This window comes from Chiloscyllium punctatum, chromosome 23 (genome assembly GCF_047496795.1).
Source record: "Chiloscyllium punctatum isolate Juve2018m chromosome 23, sChiPun1.3, whole genome shotgun sequence".
Classification (NCBI taxonomy): Eukaryota; Metazoa; Chordata; class Chondrichthyes; order Orectolobiformes; family Hemiscylliidae; genus Chiloscyllium; species Chiloscyllium punctatum.
Window position 1 is genome coordinate 83,699,913 of NC_092761.1, and position 26,695 is coordinate 83,726,607.

Genomic DNA, 26,695 nt, shown 5'->3' on the forward strand with positions numbered 1-26,695 from the left:
GGCAGGAAAGTTGGATTGAGGGATATCATATCAGTCATGACAGAGCAGATTCGATGGGCTGAATGGCCTGTTTCTGCTGCTACATCTTACAATCTTCAGCAAAAAAAATCAGTTGATTATTGAGCCTACTGCCATCTTAACAACACCTAAACATTTCCAGTAGTTGCCTGGAATAATTTATTCCTGCCTCCACGGTATTGGAAGAATGTTGGTGTCTCTGGAGCAATACCTCAGTCAGTACCTTGGACTCTGCACATGTTTAGTGGATAACGAGGGACAAGAGATTATTCATTTGTTTCCAACAGACCCCATTCTGCCATCAATCAACTTCTATAACCATGTGACTGGGCTCATTGGAGCAGTAACCCTCGCTGATTGCTATGTCTGTCATCCTCGGGCCGGTCCCACCATTGCTGAGTCCCAATTACTGCTCGATCTGCTGATTTGGGAAAGGCCAGGAGTTGACATCCTCAACACAACATCAGCTAGTGTCTATATCCTCTGACGGCAACATTATTTTACTCAAGTTACAAATGGAATGTACAGCATGCTAATCTAACCCTTAAACAAGGTCATTCTCAGATCTGCCCTCATTCATCTTCCCCAGTACAAATGGCCGAGTCTTGCCAATTAACAGCATTTTCAATGATGGATGCAGAACACGAGGGACTAACCCCATTGGATAATAGCACAAGCTTATTCGTGAATAATTATGGATGAGGATTTTTTTTAACCCATGCCTCACACCCCAAGGACATGTTGGCTTCAAAGGGGAATCAATTTTTTCTTGCTACCAAAAAGGACAACTATTGAGCTATCACATCAATTCCTCTTGTTAACACACAAGGTCTGAGAGCCAGAAGGAAGAGACATAGTGGCAGTCCATTCTGTATTATCATCTACCATTTGTCATCAGTAAGAAAATCAAAAGCTGTAAGAAACAGGCAGGAAAGTTGGATTGAGGGATGTCACATCAGTCATGGCAGAGCAGATTCGATGGGCTGAATGGCCTGTTTCTGCTGCTACATCTTATAATCTTCAACAAAGCATAGAAGTTGATTATTGAGCATGCTACCTTCTTAATGACAGCTAAAACTTTCCAATGGCTACTTGGAATAATTTATTCCTGCTTCCAGGATGACATGGTCATGTTCCAGTAAGATCAATAGACTGCTCGGCCAGACGCCTAGGCTACTGCTTTGGCAAATTTAAGTTCAAATCCCACATCGGCAGCTTGTGAAATTTAAATTCCATTTATAGATTAATCAGGTGATTGTGACAAATATCAATGATGGTCATAAAAACCCATCCAGTTCACTAATATCCTTCAGGGAAGAAAGCCTGCCCTCTTTATACTGGTCTGGCCTACATGTGACTCCAGACCCACAGCAATGTAGTTAACTCTGAACTGTTCTCTGAAATGATCCAGAAAGTATTTCAGTTCAAGAGCAATTAGGGATTCTGCCACAGATTCTGCAACACCCACATCCCACAAAAAAAATGAAGGGGAAAAATAGTATGACCAGACAGGGCAGCTTGACCTACTGCATTAATCAAAGTTGTGAAGTGTAAAAAAATGAACATGCATTTTTACGTACAATCAACTGAAAGATGAGCATTGTATGGGGAATGGTATTTTGAAAAAAAAAACAAGATGAAAGGAAGGGTCTGTATTCCATGCCGTACATGTCTATAACTCTACGACAGCGTTATTAACAAAATGCACAAGATTAGAGTGAGACATGTGGAAATGGACAGGAAAAAGAACACAGCTTTTTCAGTATTCAACTTCTCACTGCTTCTCCAGAGAGAAGTTAAAAAACAATATAACCATAGATGAAACAATCAAGTTAACATTAGTGGGGCAGGCCCTTCTGCAGAAGGGGTTTCAGATGTTTCTGTTTTAAAAGAAAACTAACATCAGATTAGAATTACAGAACCATAGAATCGTACAGCACAGAGGAGGCCCTTCAGACTCTCAGGTCTGTACCACCTTCACTAGTCCCACTTTCCCCTAGTGACTGACAAAGTATTGACAGTCTGACCTGAATAATGCCACCATGCATTAATACAGCTGTTTGCAGATTTGAACAAGGGGACATAACGTCACAGTTTAATTTGAGAAATGCGATGCCTTCATCCTCCTGTCTCCAACCCCAGCCCCTGCATTCCCAGCCCCTCTTCCAAATCCCAGACCTCGCCTTTTCCATCTTGTCAAAAAGGAACAAACTGCCAGGCCATGCATAGAAAAGTAGAAAAAAGACCAGTGTCCATCTTGCTCACCTTCTGTCACTCTGGTAATCAAATGATTTTTTTCTTTTAAAATTGTTCTTAGGTTCATAGATCCATACAGCACAGAAAAGGCCCTTTGGCCCATCAAGTCTGTACTGACATAACTACCAGTTACAGTGTGCTCACCCCAATTTCCTGCACTTGTTCCAAACCCTTGAATATAATGACATTTGAGGTACTCAACCAAATATTTTTTAAAAGTTGTAACGTTTCCAGCCTCCATCACCTTCCCATGCTGCTCATTCCAGATTCCCACCACCCACTGATTCCCAAATCCCCTCTAGATCCCCTACCCCTCACCCTAAAACTATGCCCGCTCATGACTGACCTCTCAACCCAGGGGAACAGCTGCTCTCTACCCATTCTGTCCATAACTCTCATAGTCTTGTACATTCAATCATGACCCCGTCAACCTTCTCTGCTCTAAAGAAAACAACCCAAATCTATCTAGTCTCTGCTTATCACTCAATTTCTCCATCCCAGGCAACATCCTGGTAAACCTCTATACTGCCTCTGGTGCTTCCACATCCTTCCTGTTAAGTTATAAAGTCCGCATTTATTGCCCATCCCAAATCCTTTGAGGACACGGTGCTGATCTGCCTGTTTTGAACCACTGCAGTCCATGTGATGAAGGGACACCCAGAGTACCATCAGAACGGGAGTCCCAGAATTTTAACCAGATGCACTAGAGGAACAGCGATATATTTCAGTTAGGATATTCAGTGGTTTGGAGGTAAACTTGCAGGTGTGGTGTTTCTATATATCTGCTGCCCTCATCCTTCTGGTTAGTAGAGGTTGTTAGGTTTGGAAAGCACGATTGAAGGAGCCTTGATCATTTGCAGCATGTCATCTCGCGGGCAGTACACACTGTTGGGGACGAACATTAAAAGTGGTGCATGGCCCACAAGCCCTTTAAGATGCTGCAATAACATAGCAAGGGTTGCCTCAGCACAATGAGCAGCCTCAGTCAATGAGATTACAACAGACGGGAGAAGTGCAAAGCCTCAGCGATGGAGAGCTTTGGGATCTTCAACCCAAAGTTAGCTTTTCCCCTCAAGCAACACTACCCCAACCGTTCTGCGATTGGCTCTAACGCTGTTTATCAAAAATGTAGGATGCAGGTATCTGAAAGACAAGGAAGGAAAACAATAGAGGACAAAAGTGCAAAGCCAACAGGAAATGTGATGAAGACTGACCTACCCTTTGCTGCTGGCTCACCGGTGACTTTGTTGCTCACGTTTCCTCGGCCTGCCGATGTGACTGCTGCGACCCACAGCAGGTACTGCTGCTGATAGTTCAGGTTGGGGATCCGGTAGTACAGGGTGTCTGGAGATGCCTCATATTCACTGGGAGCCTGTGGGCAGAAACAGTCTGGTCAGTGCGAACCAAGAGCAATTGCTGCACCTGGCAGCTGCCCTGGCACAAATGGGTCAATGTTGTCAGAAGTAATTTACAGGAGATTCGCACATCTAACCTTCAGGCTAGGATCTCCCACAACCCACCGACTGCACTGCCTCAGGTGAGCCTCCATTGTTTGTAGAAATTTAGGAAATGGGAGCAGGAGTAGGCTATTCAGCCCTTCCAGCCTGTTCTGCTATGCAATATCACTGCTTCACTGGGCAGGGAATTCCACAGATTCACAACTCCTTAGTTGAGGAGGAATTTCTTCACCCAAATGGTTGTGAATCTGTAGAATTCCCTGCCCAGTGAAATGGTTGAGGCTACCTCATTGAATGTTTTTAAGGCAAAGATGAATAGATGTTTGATCAATTAAGAGTTATGGTGAGAGTGCGGGTAAGTGGAGCTGAATCTATGAAAAGATCAGCCATGATCTTATTGAATGGCGGAGCCGGCTCCAAGGACCAGGCGGCCTACTTCTGCTCCTGTTCCTTTTGCTCTAATGTGATCATGCCTGATCAACACACAGTTCCTGCTTCTCCCTATATCCTTTGATCCTTTAGCCCTAAGAACTATACCTAACTCCTTTTTGAAAACATTCAAAGCCTTGGCTTCAACCATTTTCTGTGGCAGAGAATTCCACAGGCTTGCTACTCTCTGAGTGAAGACATTTCTCCTCATCTCAGTCCTAACTGGCCCACCCTGTGTGTCCTGAATTTGACACTTCTGGTTCTGAACGCCTCAGTCATCGGGAACATTTTTCCTGTGTTTGTCTTGTTAAGTTCAGTTAGAATTTCGTACGTTTTTGTGAGATCCCCTCTCCTTCCCCCAAACCCCAGTGAATATAGTCCTAATTGATCCAATCTCTCTGCATACATCAGTCCTGCTAAACCAGGAATCAGTTTTGTAAACCTTTGTTCCACTCCTTCCATCGCCGGAACATCTTTCCTCAGGTAAGGAGAGTAAACCATACTCCAGGTGTGGTCTCACAGGGGCCCTGTGCAATTAATTGCAGTAAGGTTTCCCTGCTTTATATTCAAATCCTTTTGCAATGAACATCAACATATCAATTACCTTCTTCATAGCCTGTTGCAACTGCATTCTTACTTTCATCGATTTGTGTTCAGTCATCCAAGTCTCCCACTTCCTCAATGTATTCCCATTCAGATAATAATCTATCCTGAGTTATTTTTTGCTGCCAAAGTGGATAACCTCACATTTATACATATTATGCTTCATCTGCTGTGCATTTGCCCACTCACTCAATGTGTCCAAATCACAGTGAAGCATCTCTGCATTCTCCTCAGCATTCACCCTCCCACCCAGCATTATCTTGTCTGCAAACTTAGAGATGGGACACTCAGAGGTTTCAGACTGAGTCTTCTTTAGCGATTGGCTGGCTGCATTTGGGGTGACTTGTTGAGTACATGCAAAGCAGAGGCAACTCTGCTCTCAAAGCAAAGTTTTCAATGACCTCAAGTTGCAAAGAGTGGGAAGCTGACTGGGAAAGAATCGCCTCTGTACTGAGTTTGCTTTACAAGAGTTTCAACGCTATTAAACTTGAGTCAGTAGCTCTCAGCTGGTGAATTAAAGACCCGCTATCTTCATAATTAAGTCATTGGTTTTGTGTCTTTTGCATTGGTTGAGGAAACAGCACCATCGTTTTCAACACATTGTAATCTAGATTACTGACAGTGTGGAAACAGGCCCTTCAGCCCAACAAGTCCACACCAACCCTCCAAACAGCAACCCACCCAGACCCATTCCCCTATGTTTACCCCTTCACCTAACACTATGAGCAATTTAGCATGGCCTGCACATTTTTGGACTGTGAGAGGAAACCCACGCAGACACGGGGAGAATGTGCAAACTCCACACAGACAGTTGTATGAGGCGGAATTGAACCCGGGTCTCTGGCGCTGTGAGGCAGCAGTGCTAACCACCGTGCCACCCATAATGTTGTGTATTAATAATGAATGAACAGGGTTCCAATTCACCTTTTATGATCATGCGGTGTCTTTAAATCAAACTTAGAAACCAACTGCCATTGGTAAGATAACCTTTTCAAAGGTTTTTTCACTAGGAATCCAGAAACGTTTGTTTAAACTTGAAAATCCCTAGCTTCCCTTCTATCTGTACAACTCGTAAGTTATTGTGGTCTCCAAGGTGACGAGAGTCTTCGATCTCTGGTGCCATCAGTAGGATTTTGTCAGTCAATAGTTCAATGTTTCACGGTTACTGATGAGATACACCTAATGGTCATAAGATGGGATTCAATTAAATCAGGATCTGACTCATAGGCTTCCTGGTAAAAACAATGACTGCAGATGCTGAAAATCAAATGCTGGATTAGTGGTGCTGGAAGAGCACAGCAGTTCAGGCAGCATCCAACGAGCAGCGCATAGGCTTCCTGTGTTTGCAGCTGCGATGGGTTTGCACTTTGGAAATGTGTTGTACATGGATCGAGTGACCATACGTGCACCTTCTGCAGAAGGGTCACACTGAACCCAAAATGTTAACTCTGTTTCTCTCTCTCCACAGATGCAGCCAGACCTGCTAAGATTACATTTCCTGCATCTGAAGCATTTTGCTTCTAAGTAGGCCTCCAAAAACTTATAGAGGCAACTGTTGGATGCCAATTCTGACAAATCACGTTTGGTTGCTGGAGAGGTGCTAGTTGAAGATTCAGGTGAATTATTCCACACCTTAGAGCAGGTTGGCATTGTCAAGCCCAAAGTTTAAGAATGCTTTGTAACAACTGCAATGAAAACAGCAAAACAAAAGCATTGAACAAACATCAAGTGCCAGATAGACACTGGTGCACCTTGTCACATTATGAGCATCACAGACCTCTGTATGGTTATAACAGCTGGCAACACAAAAATTAAACCCTTGTAAGTTAAGTTGAAGCTCAGTGAAAGAATGAAGCTCACACTGAAAGGACAAATTAGTCTGAGAGCCCAATGTAATGACAGTACTGAAGATCTGGAATTCCAGATATTGGAAACCAAGGTGAAGCCACTTGTCTCAGTTAAAGCTGGTTGAATGCTTGAACTCATAACGCGAAACATGCCAGAGGAAATCTACAGTGTTTCACAGGGCACATTGACTGCTGGGCACCAATCAAATAGAGGGTGACCAAAAGGGTCTGCCTTCAGGATGACAAAGGAAACTTGATGCCAAAGTCCAAGAGCAAAATGTGCTGGGGACAACTTATGCAATTAGAGGAAAGAAGCATCGAAGACAACAGTGTAAACTAGCGGAATCAGCAAGGAAGATGTCATTCATTCCACCATCCGAAACACTGTCAACCCACATTCATGTCATGTATGTAGAGACTGACAAAAGTAGGGCTACCTTGAAAACAAACGATGGTTTAGTGGATAGCACTGCTGCCTCATAGCACCAGGGTCCCAGGTTCAATTCCAGCCTCAGGTGACCATCTGTATGGAGTTTTCACATTCTCCCTGTGTCTGTGTGGGTTTCTTCCCACAATCCAAAGATGTGCATGTCAGGTGAATTGGTCATGCTAAATTGCCCATAGTGTTAGGAGGCAAATGGTTCTGGGTGGGTTACTCTTCAGAGGGTCCATGTGGACTGGTTGGGCCAAAGGGCCTGTTTCCACACTGTAAGGAATCTAATGTGTGGGAACAGTTTGCATCATGGGCAACTTGATGGAAATGACTGTGCATACAAATTTGCTTTAGGTTAAGACAAGGGGAACATTTGATTGGAACTTGTACTAATGCACTGCAACAAACACAGAGAATGATGGAGAAACTCAGCAAGTCCAACAGCATCTGTGGTGACAGAAACAAAGTTAATTAGAGTTCAATGTATCTGTTCTTCAGAATAAGCATTATTGCGTTTAGAATTATTCTAGTAATGTGCTTCCTGGTTACTAGATATGACATCCGCCACAACACTAGGCAGCCATCTGACAGCAAGGGCAATAAAGACACAGTGCAAACAGGACTGTTGTGGTGTAAGCTTGGAGCAACCTCGATCAAATCTCCTCCTGTCTAAGTATGACAGTTAAATCCTTCCAGATAACTGAAGCTCTTCATTTCTGGAACTGTTCTCTTGAATCTTTTCTGTATCCTTTCTAATGCCTTCACATCCTGTTAGAGTGTGACCAGAGGAGACCAGACCAGTGCTTGAAATGGAAGAAGTGAGGACGACAGATGCTGGAGAGTCATAGTCGAAAAGTGTGGTGCTGGAAAAGCACAGCAGGTCAGGCAACATCTGAGGAGCAGGAGAGTCGACGTTTCGTGCATAAGCCCTTCATCAGGAATAGGTTTAACAGAGCCTCCTTGCTTCTGTACTCTAAAAGTCCCTATTGATAAAGGCCAGGATGCAGTATGCTTTATTAACAGCTCACTCAGCCTGTCCTGTCACCTTCAAAGTCTTAAGCACACATACACACAGGTCTCTCTGCTCATGCAATTCCTTCAGAATTCTATCTTTATTTTAATATTGCCTGTCCGCATCCTTCCTATGAAATAATTCACACTTCTCTGCATTAAACTTCCTCTGCCACTTGTTTCCCCATCCCCCATATGTCTGTGCCCTTTTGAAGTTCTGCACTGTCCCCCACATGGTTCACGATACTTCCAAGGGGTGCATCGACTTTAATCAAAAGGATCAGTGCCATACCTTGCTGATTAGTCTGATAGGGGGAAATGACGAGGAGAGCTGTCAGTTATATGCCTATCATTCCACCAATTTTGGTTACAGGTTCACAAAAAGACCACAGCAGAAATGAACAAAAAAAAACCCCAGAGTTGAGTCTGTAAGCTTGGCCTTCCACTCGACTGACGAGGAGACAGGAGGTCTACAAATTACTACTTATCAAAAGCTCTGCTTCAAATTCATTTCAATATCTAAGCCATGCGTTGTCATGGAGATGTAATCTGTTCATCAAAGCGGCTGTTTAAAACCATAGGGATCTGATACTGTTATTTGCAGGCATGTTGTCAAAACTGCCTTGGAAAATCGACAATAACATTGGACACAATACTTGTAATTTTAGGGACACTGTATTACAATAGAAACCTACCTCTCCCCTCCCCTTCCACCATCCAACCCACCCCCCCTCCCCTTCACTTGGCCCCGGTCATGATAGAATTTTAAACGCAAATTCAAATTTGATAGATTGACCTAAGTTGTCAAATGCCCAGATACCAACCATTCTTTCACAACGGGGACCACTGCAATTTGCAACACTTGATGTGATTGTTGCTTCACTGACTGCCTAGCTCCTGACAGAAGACCTTGGTTCACTTGAAACTTGTGAGTTGCAGAACGATCGTTTGAAGAATGTCCCTCGATTTTACTCTGTCCTAACAAAGGATGGATGATGGATTTATAGAACATAGAACATAGAACATTACAGCACAGTACAGACCCTTCGGCCCTCGATGTTGCACCGACCTGTCATACCAATCTGAAGCCCATCTAACCTACACTATTCCATGTACGTCCATATGCTTGTCCAATGACGACTTAAATGTACTTAAAGTTGGCAAATCTACTACCGTTGCAGGCAAAGCATTCCATACCCTGACTCCTCTCTGAGTAAAGAAACTACCTCTGACATCTGTCCTATATCTATCAACCCTCAATTTAAAGCTATGTCCCCTTGTTCTCGCCGTCACCATACTTGGAAAAAGGCTCTCCCTGTCCACCCTATCTAACCCTCTGATTATCTTAAATGTCTCTATTAAGTCACCTCTCAACCTTCTTCTCTCTAACGAAAACAGCCTCAAGTCCCTCAGCCTTTCCTCGTAAGACTTTCCCTCCATACCAGACAACATCCTAGTAAATCTCCTCTGCACCCTTTCCAAAGCTTCCACATCCTTCTTATAATGCGGTGACCAGACCTGTACACAATACTCCAAGTGCGGCTGCACCAGAGTTTTGTACAGCTGCAGCATAACTTCATGGTTCCGGAATTCAATCCCTCTATTAATAAAGTTATCCACTTTGGTGGCAAGAACAGGAAGGCAGATTACTACCTCAATGGTATCAAATTAGGTAAAGGGGCTGTTCAGAGAGATCTGGGTGTTCTTGTCCACCAGTCAATGAAGGCAAGCATGCAGGTACAGCAGGTCGTGAAGAAGGCTAATAGCATGCTGGCCTTCATAACAAGAGGGATTGAGTATAGAAGCAAAGAGGTGCTTCTGCAGCTGTACAGGGCCCTGGTGAGACCACACCTGGAGTACTGTGTACAGTTCTGGTCTCCAAATTTGAGGAAAGACATTCTGGCTATTGAGGGAGTGCAGCGTAGGTTCACGAGGTCAATTCCTGGAATGGCAGGATTGCCTTACACGGAAAGACTGAAGCGACTGGGCTTGTATACCCTTGAGTTTAGAAGACTGAGAGGGGATCTGATTGAAACGTATAGGCTTATGAAAGGACTGGACACTCTGGCAGGAGGGAACATATTTCCATTGATGGGGGAGTGCCGAACCAGAGGACACAACTTAAAAATACGGGGTAGACCATTTAGGACAGAGATGAGGAGAAACTACTTCACCCAGAGAGTGGTGGCTGTGTGGAATGCTCTGCCCCAGAGGGCAGTGGAGGCCCAGTCTCTGGATTCTTTTAAGAAAGAATTGGATAGAGCTCTTAAAGATAGTGGAGTCAAGGGGTATGGAGATAAGGCTGGAACAGGATACTGATTAGGAATGATCAGCCATGATCATATTGAATGGCGGTGCAGGCTCGAAGGGCAGAATGGCCTACTCCAGCATCTATTGTCTATTGTCTATTGTCTAAAAGCTAAAACACTGTATGCCCTCTTAACAACCCTGTCAACCTGGGTGGGAACTTTCAAGGATCTGTGTACCTGGACACCGAGATCTCTCTGCTCATCTACACTACCAAGAATCTTACCATTAGCCCAGTTCTTTGCATTCCGGTTACTCCAACCAAAGTGAATCACCTCACACTTGTCCACATTAAACTCCATTTGCCACCTCTCAGCCCAGCTCTGCAGTTATCTATGTCTCTCTGTCACCTACAATATCCTTCGTCACTATCCACAACTCCACCGACCTTAGTGTCATCTGCAAATTTACTAACCCACCTTTCTACACCTTCATCCAGTTGTTTATAAAAATGACAAACAGCAGTGGACCCAACACCAACCCTTGCGGTACGCCACTGGTAAATGGACTCCAGGATGAACATTTCCCATCAACCACCACCCTCTGTCTTCTTTCAGCAAGCCAATTATTGCTCCAAACTGCTATATCTCCCACAATCCCATTCTTCCGCATTTTGTACAATAGCCTACTGTGGGGAACCTTATCGAATGCCTTGCTGAGATCCAAATACACCATATCAACCGGTTTATTCTCATCTACCTGTTTGGTCACCTTCTCAAAGAACTCAAGGTTTGTGAGGCACGACCTACCCTTCATAAAACCGTGCTGACTATCCCTAATTAAATTATTCTTTTCTAGATGATTATAAATCCTATATCTTATAACCTTTTCCAACACTTTACCAACAACTGAAGTAAGGCTCACTGGTCTATAATTATCAGGGTTGTCTCTACTCCCCTTCTTGAACAGGGGAACCACATTTGCTATCCTCCAGTCTTCTAGCACTATTCCTGTAGACAATGACAATTTAAAGATCAATGCCAAAGGCTCGGCAATCTCCTCCCTGGCTACCCAGAGGATCCTAGGATAAATCCCAACTGGCCCAGGGGACTTATCTATTTTCACACTCTGCAGGATTTCTAATACCTCGTCCTTGTGAACCTCAATCACACCTAGTAGCCTGTATCTCAGTAATCTCTATGACAACATTGTCGTTTTCTAGAGTGAATACTATTGAAAAATATTCATTTAGTGCTTCTCCTATCTCCACTGACTCCACACACAACTTCCCACTACTACCCTTGATTGGCCCTAATCTTACTCTTGCCATTCTTTTATTCCTTAAATAACTATAGAAAGCCTTAGGATTTACCCTGATCCTATCCACCAACAACATCTCATGTCACCTCCTGGCTCTTCTGACCTCTCTCTTTATGTCTTTCCTGGCTACCTTGTAACCCTCAAGCGCCCTAACTGAGCCTTCACATCACATAAGCCTTCTTCTTCCCCTTAACCAGAGATTCCACTTCCTTCGTAAACCATAGCCCCTGCGCTCTACAGCTTCCTCCCTGCCTGACAGGTACATACTTATCTAGGACACACAGGAGCTTTTCCTTGAATAAGCTCTACATTTCTAATGTGCGCATCCCCAGCAGTTTCCTTCTCCACCCTATGCTTCCTAAATCTTGCCTAATTGCATTGTAATTGCCTTTCCCCCAGCTGTAACTTTTGCCCAGTGGTAGACACCTATCCCTTTCTATCACTAAAGTAAACATAACAGAATTGTGATTGCTATCACCAAAGTGCTCACCTACTTCCAAGTCTAACACCTGGCCGGGCTCATTACCCAGTACCAAATTTAATGTGGCTTCGCCCCTTGTTGATCTGTCTACATACTGTGTCAGGAAGCCCTCCTGCACACACTGGACAAAAACTGACCCATCTATAGTACTCGTACTATAGTGTTCCCAGTCAATATTTGGAAAGTTGAAGTCCCCCATGAGGACTACCCTCTCTCTCTCACTCCTATTGAGAATCATCTTTGCTATTCTTTCCTCTACATCTCTGGAACTATTCGGAGGTCTATAGAAAACTCCCAACAGGGTGGGCTCTCCTTTCCTGTTTCTTACCTCAATCCATGCTACCTCAGTTGACGAGTCTCCAAACATCCTTTCTGCAACTGTAATACTGTCCTTGACCAACAATGCCACACCTCCCCCTCTTTTACCATCTTCTCTATTCTTACTGAAACATATAAATCCTGGAATCTGCAACAACCATTCCTGTCCCTGCTCTATCCATGTCTCTGAAATGGCCACAACATCGAAGTCCCAGGTACCAACCCATGCTGTAAGTTCACCCACCTTATTCTGGATGCTCCTGGCATTGAAGTAGACACACTTCAAACCAACTTCTTGCTTGCCGGTGCCATCTCGCGTCCCTGGAACTTGATTTTGGACCTCCCTACTCTCAACCTTCTCTATACTTGAACTACAATTTTGATTCCCATCCCCCTGCTGGCTGGATTAGTTTAAGCCCACCCCAATAGCCTTAGCGAATATCCCCCCCTCAGGATATTGGTACCCCTCTGGTCAGATGAAGACCATCCTGCTTGTAGAGGTCCCACATACCCGTGAAATTATCCAAGAATCCAAAACCCTCCCTCCTGCACCATCCCTGTAGCCACGTGTTCAACTCTTCTCTCCCTATTCCTTACCTCACTAGCACGTGGCATGGGCAACAAACCAGAGACAACAACTCTGTTCATCCTAGCTCCAAGCTTCCATCCTAGCTCCCTGAATTTCTGCCTTAAATCCCCATCTGTCTTCCAACCTATGTCGTTGGTGCCTATGTGGATCGCGACTTGGGGCTGCTCCCCCTCCCCCTTAAGGATCCCAAAAACACGATCAGAGACATCATGAACCCTGGCACCTGGGAGGCAACACACCAACCGCGAGTCTCTCTCATTCCCACAGAACCTCCTATCTGTCCCCATAACTATGGAGTCCCCAATGACTACTGCTCTGCTCCTCTTCCCCTTTCCCTTCTGAGCAGCAGGGGCAGACTCTGTGCCAGAGCCCTGTACCCCAATGCTTTCCCTGGTAAGTCGCCACCAACCCCCCCCCCACCCCCAACAGTATCTAAAACGGTATACTTATTGTCGAGGGGAATGGCCACAGGGGATCCTTGCACTGCCTGCCGGTTCCCTTTCTGTCCCCTGACTGTAACCCATTTGTCTTTTTCTTGTACCTTAGGAGTGACTACCTCCCTGTAACTCCCCTCAATAACCCCCTCTACCTCCCAAATGATCTGAAGTTCATCCAGCTCCAGCTCCAGTTCCCTAACGCGATTTTCGAGGAGCTGGAGTTGGGTACACTTCCCGCAGATGTAGTCAGAAGGGACACTAGTGGTGACCCTTACCTCCCACATTCTGCAGGAGCAACATTCAACTGCCCTAACCTTCAATCCCACTATTCTAAATTCCCAAAGCGACTGTTGAAAAAATAAGGAATAAAACAAAAACTTGTTACCTTACCAATCTGGTGCACAGGTCTTCTTTTTTTGATGAGAGGAGGAGGATGGGTGGGAGACACTACCCGAGTAGGTTTTCGGGTAACGCAACCACACAAATATATGACTTCCCAGAAGCCCTTCGCTCCTCCCTCGCACCTCTCCGCAAATGGAGGCACGACTCCCGAGGTAAGACCCTTTTAATGCGGGAAAACCTATCCTTTCCAGCGACCCTCGCTTCACCTCTCCTTCTCTCCTCACCACTCTGGCAAAATGGAGCCTGGATTTGGGCCTGCAATTTTCTACAAAGCCGAATCCTTATCAAAGGGATACAACTTGGGCTTGTGAATCCTTCAGGACTCGATAATTATTTTCCAGGATACAATAGTGAGCACTTCTGGTGAAAAAAGTAATTGGGGCATTGAAAGAACAGAAATGGGTATTCTTTTCTCTGAAGCCTTTCACTGATGTATTTGGAAATACTGGTGATACGAGGGAGCTCTGAAGAAACTGTGGGAGGTGGTGGCCAAGTGGCATTATCACTGGACTGTTAATTCAGGTAATGACCTGGGTTCAAATCCCACTGTGGGCGATGGTGGAATTTGAGCTCAATAATAATTTGGAAGTAAGAATCTAATGATGACTGTGAATTGATTATCAGGAAAAACCCATCTCATTCACTAATGTCCTTGAGGGAAGGAAATCTGCCATCCTTACCTGGTCTGGCCTACATGTGACTTCAGACCCATGATTTGTGCTTGCTCTTAACTGCACTCCAGGCAATTACGGATGGGTAACAAATGCTGGCCCAGCCAGTGATACCCACATCTGTAGATAATTGTTTTTTAAATGAGTTTGACTGATAATCAAGCTCCTTCACTGAGGAGCCTTTTGGCTTCCATTAGCTGTTTGAGCAGAGGCTGGAGTGAGGGCAAAAGGGAAGACCGCGAGTAGGATTTGGGTGGCCACGTGACAAAACCTCCTTTGGAATTTGACAACCTGGAGGTAACATGGCAACTCCAACAATAAGGCAGTGGCAATATAATAACCAAAATACAGGTCGCTCTGTTATAACACGTGTTTTTGTTAACACATATTCACTATGACACAATTGACGATGGGGGGACACTGTTGCTAAAGCGCGATCTTTTAAAGTGTGTAATAGTTATAATTGCGATTACAGCCCCATTAGTGTAAATGGTACCGCTATTACACAATTTTCTTGGAACACGGATTGCACAGGAACGGAATTACTGCACTATAGCTGTAAAAAAGGTACTGTGGATGCTGGAAGTGTGAAACAAGAAACTGCAATTGCCTGAGAAACTCAGCAGGTCTGACAGCATCCAGGGAGAGAAAGCAGAGTTAACGTTTTGAGTCCGGTGAGTCTTCATCAGAACTGCTGTGAAGTGGCTTCCTGTGCCAGTGATGGGGTTATACTTCGGTATTCAAACAGACGGCAACACAGAGCTGGAGATGATTCAACTATTCTCTCCTCTTGGCTGAGGAATGACTACCCTCAACCCAGCCACATCCAGATTGATTTCAGTAGTGAATAACTGAGGCCCCTACAATGAGTCATGAGCCACATAAAGCTACACAAAGGTCTCTCTTGATGTGTCACGGTTAGAGGCAGCATTCAGTATCTCCCACTGAATGTCATATTGCTTTTGAAATGCCAACTCTCTTTCTCTCTCCACAGGTGCTGCCGGGGCTGCTGAGTTCTTCCAGCACTTTCTGTTTTTATTTCAGATCTCCAGCATCTGTCCAATTTTGCTTTTTTTAGGGGAAAGTGAGGACTGCAGATGCTGGAGGGTCAGAGTCAAAAGGTGTGGTGCTAGAAAAGCACAGCAGGTCAGACAGCATCCGAGGAGCAGGAGAGTTGATGTTTCGAGCATAAGCTCTTCATCGGGAAGATGAAGTGGTTAATTTCCAATTGGAATTTGACATCCCGAAGGTAACATGACAGCTCCAACAATAAGGCAGTGGTGATATAATAAACAAAATACAGATCGCTCTGTTATAACGCGTTTCGTTAACACACATTTGCTATAACACAATCGACAAATTGAGGACACTGTTTCTAAAGTGCAATATTTTAAACTGCGTAATGGTTATAATGTGATTCCAGCCCCATTAGCTTAAATGGTGCTGCTATTACATGATTTTCTTATAACACGGGATTGCACGAGAATGGAACAACTGCACAATAGCAGAACCGACTGTAAAAAAGGTACTGTGGACGCTGGAGGTGTGAAACAAGAAACTGTAATTTGGTTAATGAAATTGTTTAACGAAGTGACTGGAACCAGGTGGATCTTATTGACCATGAGTTGCTTGACTGATGCTGTTAACCTGGACCAGTCAGGGAGTCCTGGCTGACAGATATAACCAGGGATTTCAGAAGCTCACTTCAATCAAGGGACTGGCTTTGAGCTGTCTGGCCACAGCTAGTGTATTTTACAGCTATAAATAAAAGGTGCCTTGGTTACGGGACACTGACCTCTGTGCAGTTATCTCAGTAAAAGAGGCAATCTTAAAGGAGCACAGGGCTCAATGCAATGTTAAGGTACCTTCACTAATAATTGTACAGTCACTGGCCAGCACTGTAGAAAGTGGATATTTAGCTATTCTGCCACAAAGCTTTTGACACATTTGCAACACTTGAAGACAGTATATTGCTATTGTTTGAAATAACTCCACAGAGGCTGGTATCCCATCACCAAGTCCCCCTTTACTTACATGTGCAGAATCCTTGACACTGATCCAGCTCCTTCAGAGTCAGCTCTCAGAGTGACGAGAACCTCTCGCATGTTCTTGTCTGTCAGCTAGGACTGTCTGATTGGACAAGATTAACAGCCCCAATGAGGGAACTCATATTCTATGAGGTCCACTCTGCTGACTTTGTTACACTCAGTACACTGTTAACAGATTATACCAAGGTAATTAAGACTTCATACTGAGTAGGTGGTTCAACTCTTTGAATGGGTCATAGAGTCATAGAGGTTTAGTACACAGAAAAAGGCGGTTCAGCCCATCATGCCTGTGCCAAGCAAAATCGCCTGACTATCTAATCTCATTTTCCAGCACTTTGTGCATAGCCTAGTATGACATGAGCTGTTGCACTAGAAATGCAACATGATAATCCCTGAGCTGAATGGGGAACACAATCCGTGTTCCTGTTTCGTTGTCCCACTCCCTTGACTGCCACAGCGTATATTGTGAAAGTTAGATGAATACAACAGTTGAGGTTTCTCAGACCCTTCTTAAGGTCATTCTGCACATTGAACTGGGCAAACCTCTCTGAATGGGCACTTTGCTATGTGACACTGCCTTGCTAAATGTCACCAGACTGTTTGTTACAAAGTAAGCCCAGTTTGGAAACAGCAGTGATTGGTCACGGACGCTTGCCCAGGATGTTGAAATAGTATAGATTAGTCACTAAAAAATGAGCATACAGCCACACCACGCTCCCAAAGCATTTCCGGGTACAGCACTTGTGCTTATGATAATTATCACATCACAGTTAGCACAAGAATATACCACAGCATAATAACGAAATTGTCAGCAATTTAACCATCCAATCTCAAATTTATTCAATATTCTTCTTGAGTTTGTCTGTGGATTTTTTTTTGCTGCATATTCTCAATTTTCCTGATATTTGTTGAGCAGATGGTTTGCGTATTTCTCTCATGGGCAAAGTAAACGAGCCATGGACAATGCCTCAGCTGGCCCAGTAAGAAAATATGTGTTAGCTCGTGACTCACTGGGGAAGACCAGGTGAAGATTCTTAACGCAAGACACAAGGATAAAAACAGCAAGAAAGACAACAAAGTGGATTTACATCTAAATAGTGCCATTCATGAATTTAGTTTAGTCCCAAAGCAATTTACTGCTGATAAAGGTTGCGTTGGCTGACACCAAATTGTATGTCATGACTTATTAGGTGGAACTCTGCCTATGTATGTTTCCTGATTTGTGAGCATGCACTGTTGTTGAGGTCAGCGAACACTGCCACTGATAAAATGCTTTAAAATGTTGTAATGTAGACAATACAGTTGCTTATTTATGCACAGCAAGTTTCCCCAAACTGCAGTGACCAGATAATCTGGGTTTTTTTCAGTGATGTCAGTCGAAGGGTAAATATTGGATAGGAAATCAGGAATAACACCCCAATGTCTCATCAAAAGAGTGCCTCGAGATATTTTATTGTCATCTGAGAGGGTAGACACAAGCTTGATTTAACATCTTGGCCAAAAGATAGCACCTTCAGGAGTGCAGTACACCCTCAGCACTGCACTGGAGTATCAGTCTGTACATTTGTGTCTCCAGAGTGAGCTTGAACCAACAGTTTTCAGACTGAAAGACATTGGTTCTCCCCACACAGCCACAGAAAAGGAGTTCAACAAAAGGAAATAATTGAGGACACCAACTTTTAGTTTATTTGGAAACCTGGAGATTGAAAGAGGGAAAAGTCTAGAGTTCTGCAAAATGTAGTTCCCAGAACTGACTTAATCAAGTGGAAAACCATGACAGTGATATTGTAGGGGGAAGGAAGAATGTGGACATGGCAACTTTGCAGTTTGGTCAGAACAAGCAAATTAAAGAGAAGCAACAATCCCAAGTGAAGCTGAGAAACAGGCAGAAGTGATGTTACTGGGTGACAGAGAAGGGGAACTGAGTGAACCAATCAGTGCACTCAGACATGCAAAGGGAGATGCAGATGAGCTCTCACATGAATAAACACGTTATTCAATTCTTGTCCAGTCTTGGGCATTACAGAGTGAAAAATTGCTCAGAGGTACAAAAATCTTTGCCTGGCTGAACAGCCCAAAATTGATACCACAATCATAAGCTCCCTTTAGGAGGTGAGCAGATAGTGAAATGGGGAATTTCGATGGGAGGAAGATTAAGGGACGAGTTGTTCTTAGTAAGGGCTAATGAGAGACATAACAGTGGTGTCTTGGAAAGACTGACTGAAATCTTACATAGACTTAAAAAGTTTCCCAGTAAATATTTATTTTGTAATCACAGAATTTACCAGAGTGGAGTTTGACTGAAAGGTTACAGATTGTTTAATTTCCTGGTGTTCTTGGGGTATGTTGCTAATATTGAATGTTAATGGATGGGGAATGAAGTTCTGGGGCAAGTTGCTACTTACTGGCTGCCCAGATCCAGGGCTCGAACAAAAGATGGTGTATTTGCGGATGATTCCATTTGGCTTGGTAGGGGGGAGCCAGGCCACCACCACACTGTTAGCTGAGGAGGGTACTGCTTTGATTTCCGCAGGAGGCCCTGGAACTGAATCGAAGAATAAACAGAGCGTGAAATAAAGAAAAGCAGCTTTAATAACATTTAGTCAAGCTGTTTATTAATTCCTAGACCAGCATGTGCCACAAAAGTCTGCCTTTTCAAAACTAAGGCATATCAACGATTACCCTAGAGACTTCAGCAAACATACTTGCCTAAATTCTTATTGATTTCTACTTGTTTTCACAGAGGTTGATGTAATCATTTTATTATGTAAAAATCCGAAAGAAAATATGGTAAACATCTATTTCCCAAAACATAACCTATTGTAATATATGCAGAAAAGGGCAAATAAAGTCTATTATTATGGAAGGCATGGAAAAACATTGTACTTTTAAAAGATATATTGCTCAGCATTGATTGTCCCTGTACATAATATCAACATTAGCCTGCTGAATAGACAGGACCTCTGTGCAGTTACATGGTAAATAATCCTCATATCCAAAATCACCATTCAGTTAGATCGTGACTGATCTGCTTCACAACTCCATTTACCTGCTCTTGGTAGATGAAATTTTATGTTTGTAAGATTGATGCCTTCAATGAACCCAGTCTCCCCAGTACGCACACAGGTATCAGCCCAATCTGATAATCTCGGAAAGTGATCTTTACCTGAAGGTCAATGGTTGACTGTCAGTCTTGAGGACAGACTATGGCAACCTACAGACAGTGAAGGGCCTTGTAAAAACAGTGTGTCTTTCAGCTCCTTGATCTAGCTTCAGAACGCAGCCCAGACTGAAACAGTCTTGACGAGAACCATTGGTTCCTTTAAAAGGTTTGGTGGCACGTGTGCTGGGATATTTCAATCAGATCCTCAGAAGACTCTAAAGTAGAGCCTCAATGATAACCACTAGCTGCTAACTGCCTCTCACAAACCATAGGTTAACTGGGGTTGGATGCAGAAAATGTCAAATGATGTGATATAAGGTTCCTCAACTGTGGTGGAAGCTTAGGCATATCAGTTAGGGAGTTGTAGTGTCATACTAATGTCATTGGACTAGCAATCCAGAATGAATTTAGAACAGAGATGAGGAGAAATGTCTTCAGTCTGAAAGTGGTGAATCTATGGAATTCCTTGCCACAGAAGGCAGCGGAGGCCAGGTCATTGAGTATATTTAAGACTGAGATACATAGCTTCTTGAGTATTAAGGGGATCAACGGTTATGGGGACGAAGCTGGAGAATGGGGTTGAGAAACTTATCAGGAGAAAGGGAGGACTGCAGATGCTGGAGAGTCAGCGTTGTAAAGTGTGGCGCAGGAAAAGCACAGCAGGTCAGGTAGCATCCGAGGAACAGGGGAGTCAACATTTCAGGCATAAACCCTTCATCAGGAATGACATTCCTGATGAAGAGCTTATGCCCGAAACATTGACTGTCCTGTTCCTCAGATGCTGCCTGACCTGCTGCGCTTTTCCAGCGCACGCTTTTCGACTGAGAAATTTATCAGCCATGTTTGAATGATGAAGCAGATCGGATGGGCTGAATGGCCTAATTTCTGTTCTTATGTCTTATGGTCTTATCCTACACAAATGTTCTGGGAATATGGGTTCAAATCCCACTATGGCGGTTGGTGAAATTTGAATTCACTGAATAAATATGGAATCAAAAGCTGGTTAATCTTGAGTACATGACTGCAATCAATTGTCCTGAAAACCCCTCTGGTTCACTAATGTCCTTGAGAGAGGGAAATGAGCATTCTTTACCCAGTCTAGCTTCCTTGTGATTCTCGACCCCTGGCAACATGGTCAACTCCATTATCCTCTGAAATAACCAAGTAAGCAACTCAGTGCAAGGGCAATAAGGGTTGGGAAATAAATACTGGCCCAGCCAGTGATGCCCACATCCCACAAAAGCATATATAAAAAAACTTGGGCAGAGTACCGTCTGTTATTTTGACCAAACCATGACACACCCAGAAATCTTGAGTGCTGACACTAGTGTTCATTTCCGTCATAAAACTATCACATCAATCATACAATCTTCATGTTTTTAAACAAATCTCTTCTTGTTGAACTTGTTTTTATAAATGTTCTTTCTCCTATTATTTCAGTGGTTTAGACAGTCCCACTAGTTTTCCTCCCACAGTCCAAAGATGTGCAGGTCAGGTGAATTGGCCATGCTAAATTGCCCACAGTGTTAAGTGCATTAGTCTGGGTGGGTTACTCTTCGAAGGGTCGGTGGGGACTTGTTGGGCCGAAGGGCCAGTTTCCACACTGCAGGGAATCTAATCTTAATAACAGAAATGATTTGGAAGCTTTTTGATGACAAACTGGACAATTTTATCCACTTTTGTGACTTGCTCATGGATAGTAGGCATCACTGGCCAGATTAGCACTTATTACCCATCCTGAACTCTCTCTGAACTGAGTGACTTCCCATGTTCATTTCAAACGGCAGTCAAGAGTCAATCCCATTGCTGTGGGTCTGCAGTCACATGTATGCCAGACCAGCTAAGGATGGCAGATTTTCTTCTCTAAAGGACATCAGTGAACTAGCTGGGTTTTCACACCAATCAATAATTGTTTAACAATCACCATCACTGAAACCGGCTTTCAATTCCAACGTCTTACTTAATTAGTGGAGCTTAAATTTCATCGGTTTCCTTGTTGGGATTTGAACATGTTTTCCCAAAACATTAACCTGAGCTTCATGATTCCCAGTTAAATGGTAGTACTGCAGCACCACCATCTCCCTGACAAATTACTAATTCTTCGAGAATGATGAAAGGACAACAAAGATTCTTGATAGTGAATGACAGGACTTGCACACCCTCGTACTTTTATATGTCTTGCATAAATTCCAGAATGGATTAGCAAGGTTCCCCACCAGTACCCTTCCACTGACCCTCTTATTTGTTTGGTTGAAATGGTCTTCACCCTCAACAATTTCTCCTTAAAATCCTCCAGATGAAAGGAGTAGCCATGGACACCCGCATGGGCCCCAGCTATGCCTGTCTCTTTGTCAGCGACATAGAATAGTCTGTCTTCCGGAGTTACACCAGCACCAGTCCCCACATCTTCCTCCGTTACATTAATGACTGCATCAGCGCCACCTCATGCTTCCACAAGGAGGTTGAACAGTTCATCAACTTCACCAATACATTCCACCCCGACCTTAAATTCACCTGGACTATCTCTGACACCTCCTTCCCCTTCCTGGACCTCTCCATCTCCATCAATGATGGTCAACTCAACACAGACATTTTTTACAAACCCACTGACTCCCACAGCTACCTGGATTACACCTCCTCCCACACTACCTTGTGCAAAAAGGCTATCCCATATTCCCAATTCCTCTGCCTCTGCCATATCTGCTCTGAGGAGGATCAGTTCCACCACAGAACATACCAGATGACCTCCTTCTTTAAAGACCACAATTTCCCTTCTCACATGGTTGAAGATGCCCTCAAATGCATCTCATCCACGTCCCACACCATCGCCCTTGAACACCACCCCACCAACTGCAACAAGGACAGAACTCCTCTGATTTTACCCTACCAACCTCTGCATAAATCGCATCATCAGCTGACATTTCCACCATCTTCAAATGGACCCCACCACCAGGGATATATTTCCCTCCCCACCCCTATCTGCTTTTCCCAAAGACCATTCCCTCCATGACTACCAGTAAGATTCAGGCCCCCCCCCCCCCCAACAACCCACCCTCCCCTCCTGGCACCCTCCCTTGCCACTGCAGGAATTGCAAAACCTGCACCAACACCTCCCTCCTCATCTCCGTCCAAGGCCCCAAAGGAGCCTTCCACATCCATCAAAGTTTCACCTGCGCTTCCACACACGCCATTTATTGTATCCGTTGCTCCCAATGCAGTCTCCTCTACACTGGGGAGACTGGACACCTTCTTGCCAAGTGCTTCAGAGAATATCTCCGGGACACCGCACCAATCATCCCCACAGCCCCGTGGCCAAACATTTCAACTCCCCCTCCCACTCTGCCGAGGACATGAAGGTCTTGGGCCTCCTCCATTGCCACTCCCTTACCACCCGAAGCCTGTAGGAAGGATGCCTCATATTCTGCCTCGGAACCCTCCAACCTCATGGCATCAATGTGGACTTCACCAGCTACCTGACCTGTTGTGCTTTTCCAGCACCACACTTACCTTGACTCTAATCTCCAGCATCTGCAGTACCCACCTCCGCCTGAAGGTTTCTTAGGGCCTACTTACTTCACCATGTTCTTCCCTGATGTGGAGGTGCCTGGCACTGGAATGGGATGGGCAAAGTCAGAAAGTCACATGCCACCAAGTTATAGTCCAATAAGTTTTCTTGAAGTCACAAGCTTTCAGGGTGCTGCCCCTTCGGTGAAAGCTCCGAAAGCTTGTGATTTCAAATAAACCTGTTAGATTATAATCTGATGTCATGTGACTTCTGACACATTCTTCCTGATTGTCATTTCGGTTCACTTCATGAATTGGGAATAAAGCAGGTCTGATTAATGTCAAGATGTGAATGCTGTATTAGCAGAGGGGAGTAAGCAGGATTTAGTTTCCACTGTGGGCCCAGTAAGTCAGACTAAACTGTGATTTGGTTAACAGTCTGAAGGTGCTGATGTTTGCAGGCTCACTGTTCACCCGGGCTGGGGGTTGAGGGACACCAGCATTCAACCTTACGACTGGCTCCACCTTCACTGAAATTGAGTTGGAAAATTGAAATGGATACTGTTATTCATGTGAAAAATGTTGTGTCCCTTTTGCAGTTCTAGAATTCCAGAGAAAGCTTTACATCTTTGCAGTGAAAAGTAAGAATTTCCTTTTGCAGGGAAGAGTAAGAAAACACCCCTTTAGGCAATGCAGTATTTGTGAATAAATGCAGGAATCATCGTGCTGATGTTACAAAATTTTATGAACGTGCGTGTATATGCATGTGTGGGTGCATAAGTGTGTATGTGTATGAGTGTGTGTGCGTACATGTGTGTATGTGTATGTGTGTGTGTGCATGTGCGTGTGTGTGTTATACATAAAATAGCAGACAGTGGAATAAGCTAAAGAACATGTTTATTCTCGAAATTATTCTCAAGTTATTATGCTCAGAAGTATAAATCAGACCTCCCTCTCAAAAAGGTTTGAGGTGGTGGGGGAGAGAAGGGCCTCTGTCACTTTAAGGGGTGTGATAATTAATACGAAAATGACAGATGATGAGACAATCGTGATCATCATTTTCAGATAGGCTGCTCAAATCCTACCTACCACGAGATACTGAATTCTGAGCAGCTTACAGGTATTAAGCAATGTGGCTTGTTGTGATGAGGGGGGGATGGGGGGGGTAGCGTGTAGGGGGAGATCACGTTGCTGGGAAGAGACTGAAGGGGGGAAAGAGATGATACAGGCAGCCAAGAGCTTAAGCCTCCATTTTTCAGCATTACATCCTTAATGTGAAAGCATTATGACTGGACCAATAAAGATAAATTCTAATATTTAAGACTACCAGGGGCTACATCGTCACAATTTAATCCATGTTCAAAGTTAATCCACATTCTCTGCACCTGTTTAGGATGGCAGGGTTCAAATCAGAACCTATGTATGTAGATTAATCTGTGACAAAGCCCCTGAGGCCATAGGTACAAATCCTTTATTTCTTCATAAAAATTGCATAAGTGCAGCACCACTTATTTGATTTTGAACTTCAGGCTATTCTATTTACAGCACAAGCTACAGATTTTATGTGAAATATTCAAACGATAAATTACTGAATAATTGAGCCGACATTATGGCTGGCAGGAGATGTGGCTCAAATCATTGGCAGTGGCCATTTTTTAATAACAATTATGTAGCGGTTTATATGCATTCTAGCTGTGAATAATGGTCATAATTTTTATACTAATGAGCTCTTCTTTTTCCATGTTCATGAGCTGCATTCAGTAGGTGCTTGATTCTCTCTTAGTAAGTACCATGAGAAAAGACAGAAAAGCTGGACCATGAATGATTTTTAAACTTCCACTTTCTAGAAGTGAGGGGCCCAGTAAGCTCACAGAATAGAAACCCTACAGTGTGAAGGCAGGCTATTTGGCCCATTGAATCCACACTGACCCGCCAACAAGCATCCCAACCAGACTCAATCCCTGTAATCCTGCAATCCCATGACTGAGCCACCTAGCCTGCACATCCTTGGACTGTGAGAGGAAGCCCACACAGACATAGGGAGTACATGCAAATTCTACACAGACAGCTGTCCGAGGGGATTGAACCCAGGTCCCTGGTGCTAACCACTGAGCTACCATACCGCCTGACTGGATAGCTAACTTGCAATGCTGAGCGGCCCCAACAGTGTGGGTTAAATTCCTGCACTGGCTGAGGTTATCATGAAGGACTTTACTTCTTAACCTTTCCCACCACCTAAAGTATACTGACCCTTAGCTTAAATCAGCACCAGTCATCTGGGATTCTGGCAACTTCACCTTTCACTATCTAAACTACCTTATATCCAAAAAAACCTCAATCTTGCATCAATTCCACACCCATACCCATCTTTGTCCTTGTTGACATCCACTGCACATCTCCCAAAATACTCAATCTAGAAAAACTCCACCAAAGTTTACCCAGAATGCTCCACACAACCAGATTTTACAGGATTGTCTTGTGCCATGAAAGTTTGCTGGATTGGATTTAGGGTTAGGGCCACTGACATATTTTTTGTCTTCAGTTGACATGTTTGTGTAGTACACCACCCCCGTGGCCACATTCTCCTCATGACCTCGCTATGCCAAAGCTGTTCTTGCCCCCTGAGAGCTGGTCATGTACTTTGAGTTAGCAAGCCCCTCCACAACTTCACCTGCCTTTACCTCATCCCATCATGTTGTTATTGCTCTATTGTTGCTTTAAGAGAAAAAAGTTGAATTGAATCAGAATGATATCAGGATGCCTAAAAGCATATTCCAGCCAAATAAGCACCTTTAAAAAGCTCTCACCATTATAATGTAGAGAAATTCAGCAGCAATTCAGGCATTAGAATCAGGGAGGCACTGGTGTAGTGGTAATATCAATACATCATAGAGAGATAGAGCTGTACATCATGAAAACAGACCCTTCCATCGAAATCATCCGTGCCAACCAGATATCCTAACCTAATCTAGTCCCATTTGCTAGCATTCAGTCCATATCCCTCTAAACCCTTCCTATTCATATACCCATCCAGATGCCTTTTAAATGCTGTAATTGTACCAGCCTCCACCACTTCCTCTGATAGCTCATTTTATACACGCACCACCCTCTACGTGAAATGTTGCCCCTTTTAAACCTTTCCTCTCTCACCTTAAACCTATGCCCTCTAGTTTTGGACTCCCTTACTTTGGGGAAAAGACCCTAGTCACCCTATCCATCCTCCTTGTGACTTTATAATGCTCTATAATGTCAACCCTCAGCCTCTGTCGCTCCAGGGAAAATGTTATCCAGGCTAATGCTCGAGGGGCACAGGGATTCAAATCCTATTGCACCAGATGGTAAAATTTGAGTTCAATTTGAAAAAAAAATCAGCCTACTGGCAGCGATGCAGGCATTGATGATTGATGTAAAATGGTTCATGATCCCTCTTTAGGGAGTGAAATCTGCTGTCCTTACCTGGT

General features: G+C 44.0%; 1 protein-coding gene across 1 annotated transcript in view; it reads right to left on the reverse strand.

The window, feature by feature from the left end:
- The window catches only part of dscaml1 (Down syndrome cell adhesion molecule like 1), a 584,291-nt gene that overhangs the window by 69,422 nt on the left and 488,174 nt on the right, over positions 1 to 26,695 (reverse strand). The window contains exons 20-21 of the mRNA XM_072593321.1: positions 18,973 to 19,112; positions 3,493 to 3,646 (exon numbers count right to left, since the gene is read on the reverse strand). Of these exons, the coding sequence (XP_072449422.1) occupies positions 3,493 to 3,646; positions 18,973 to 19,112 (294 nt within the window). The remainder of the gene's footprint in view (positions 1 to 3,492; positions 3,647 to 18,972; positions 19,113 to 26,695) is intronic.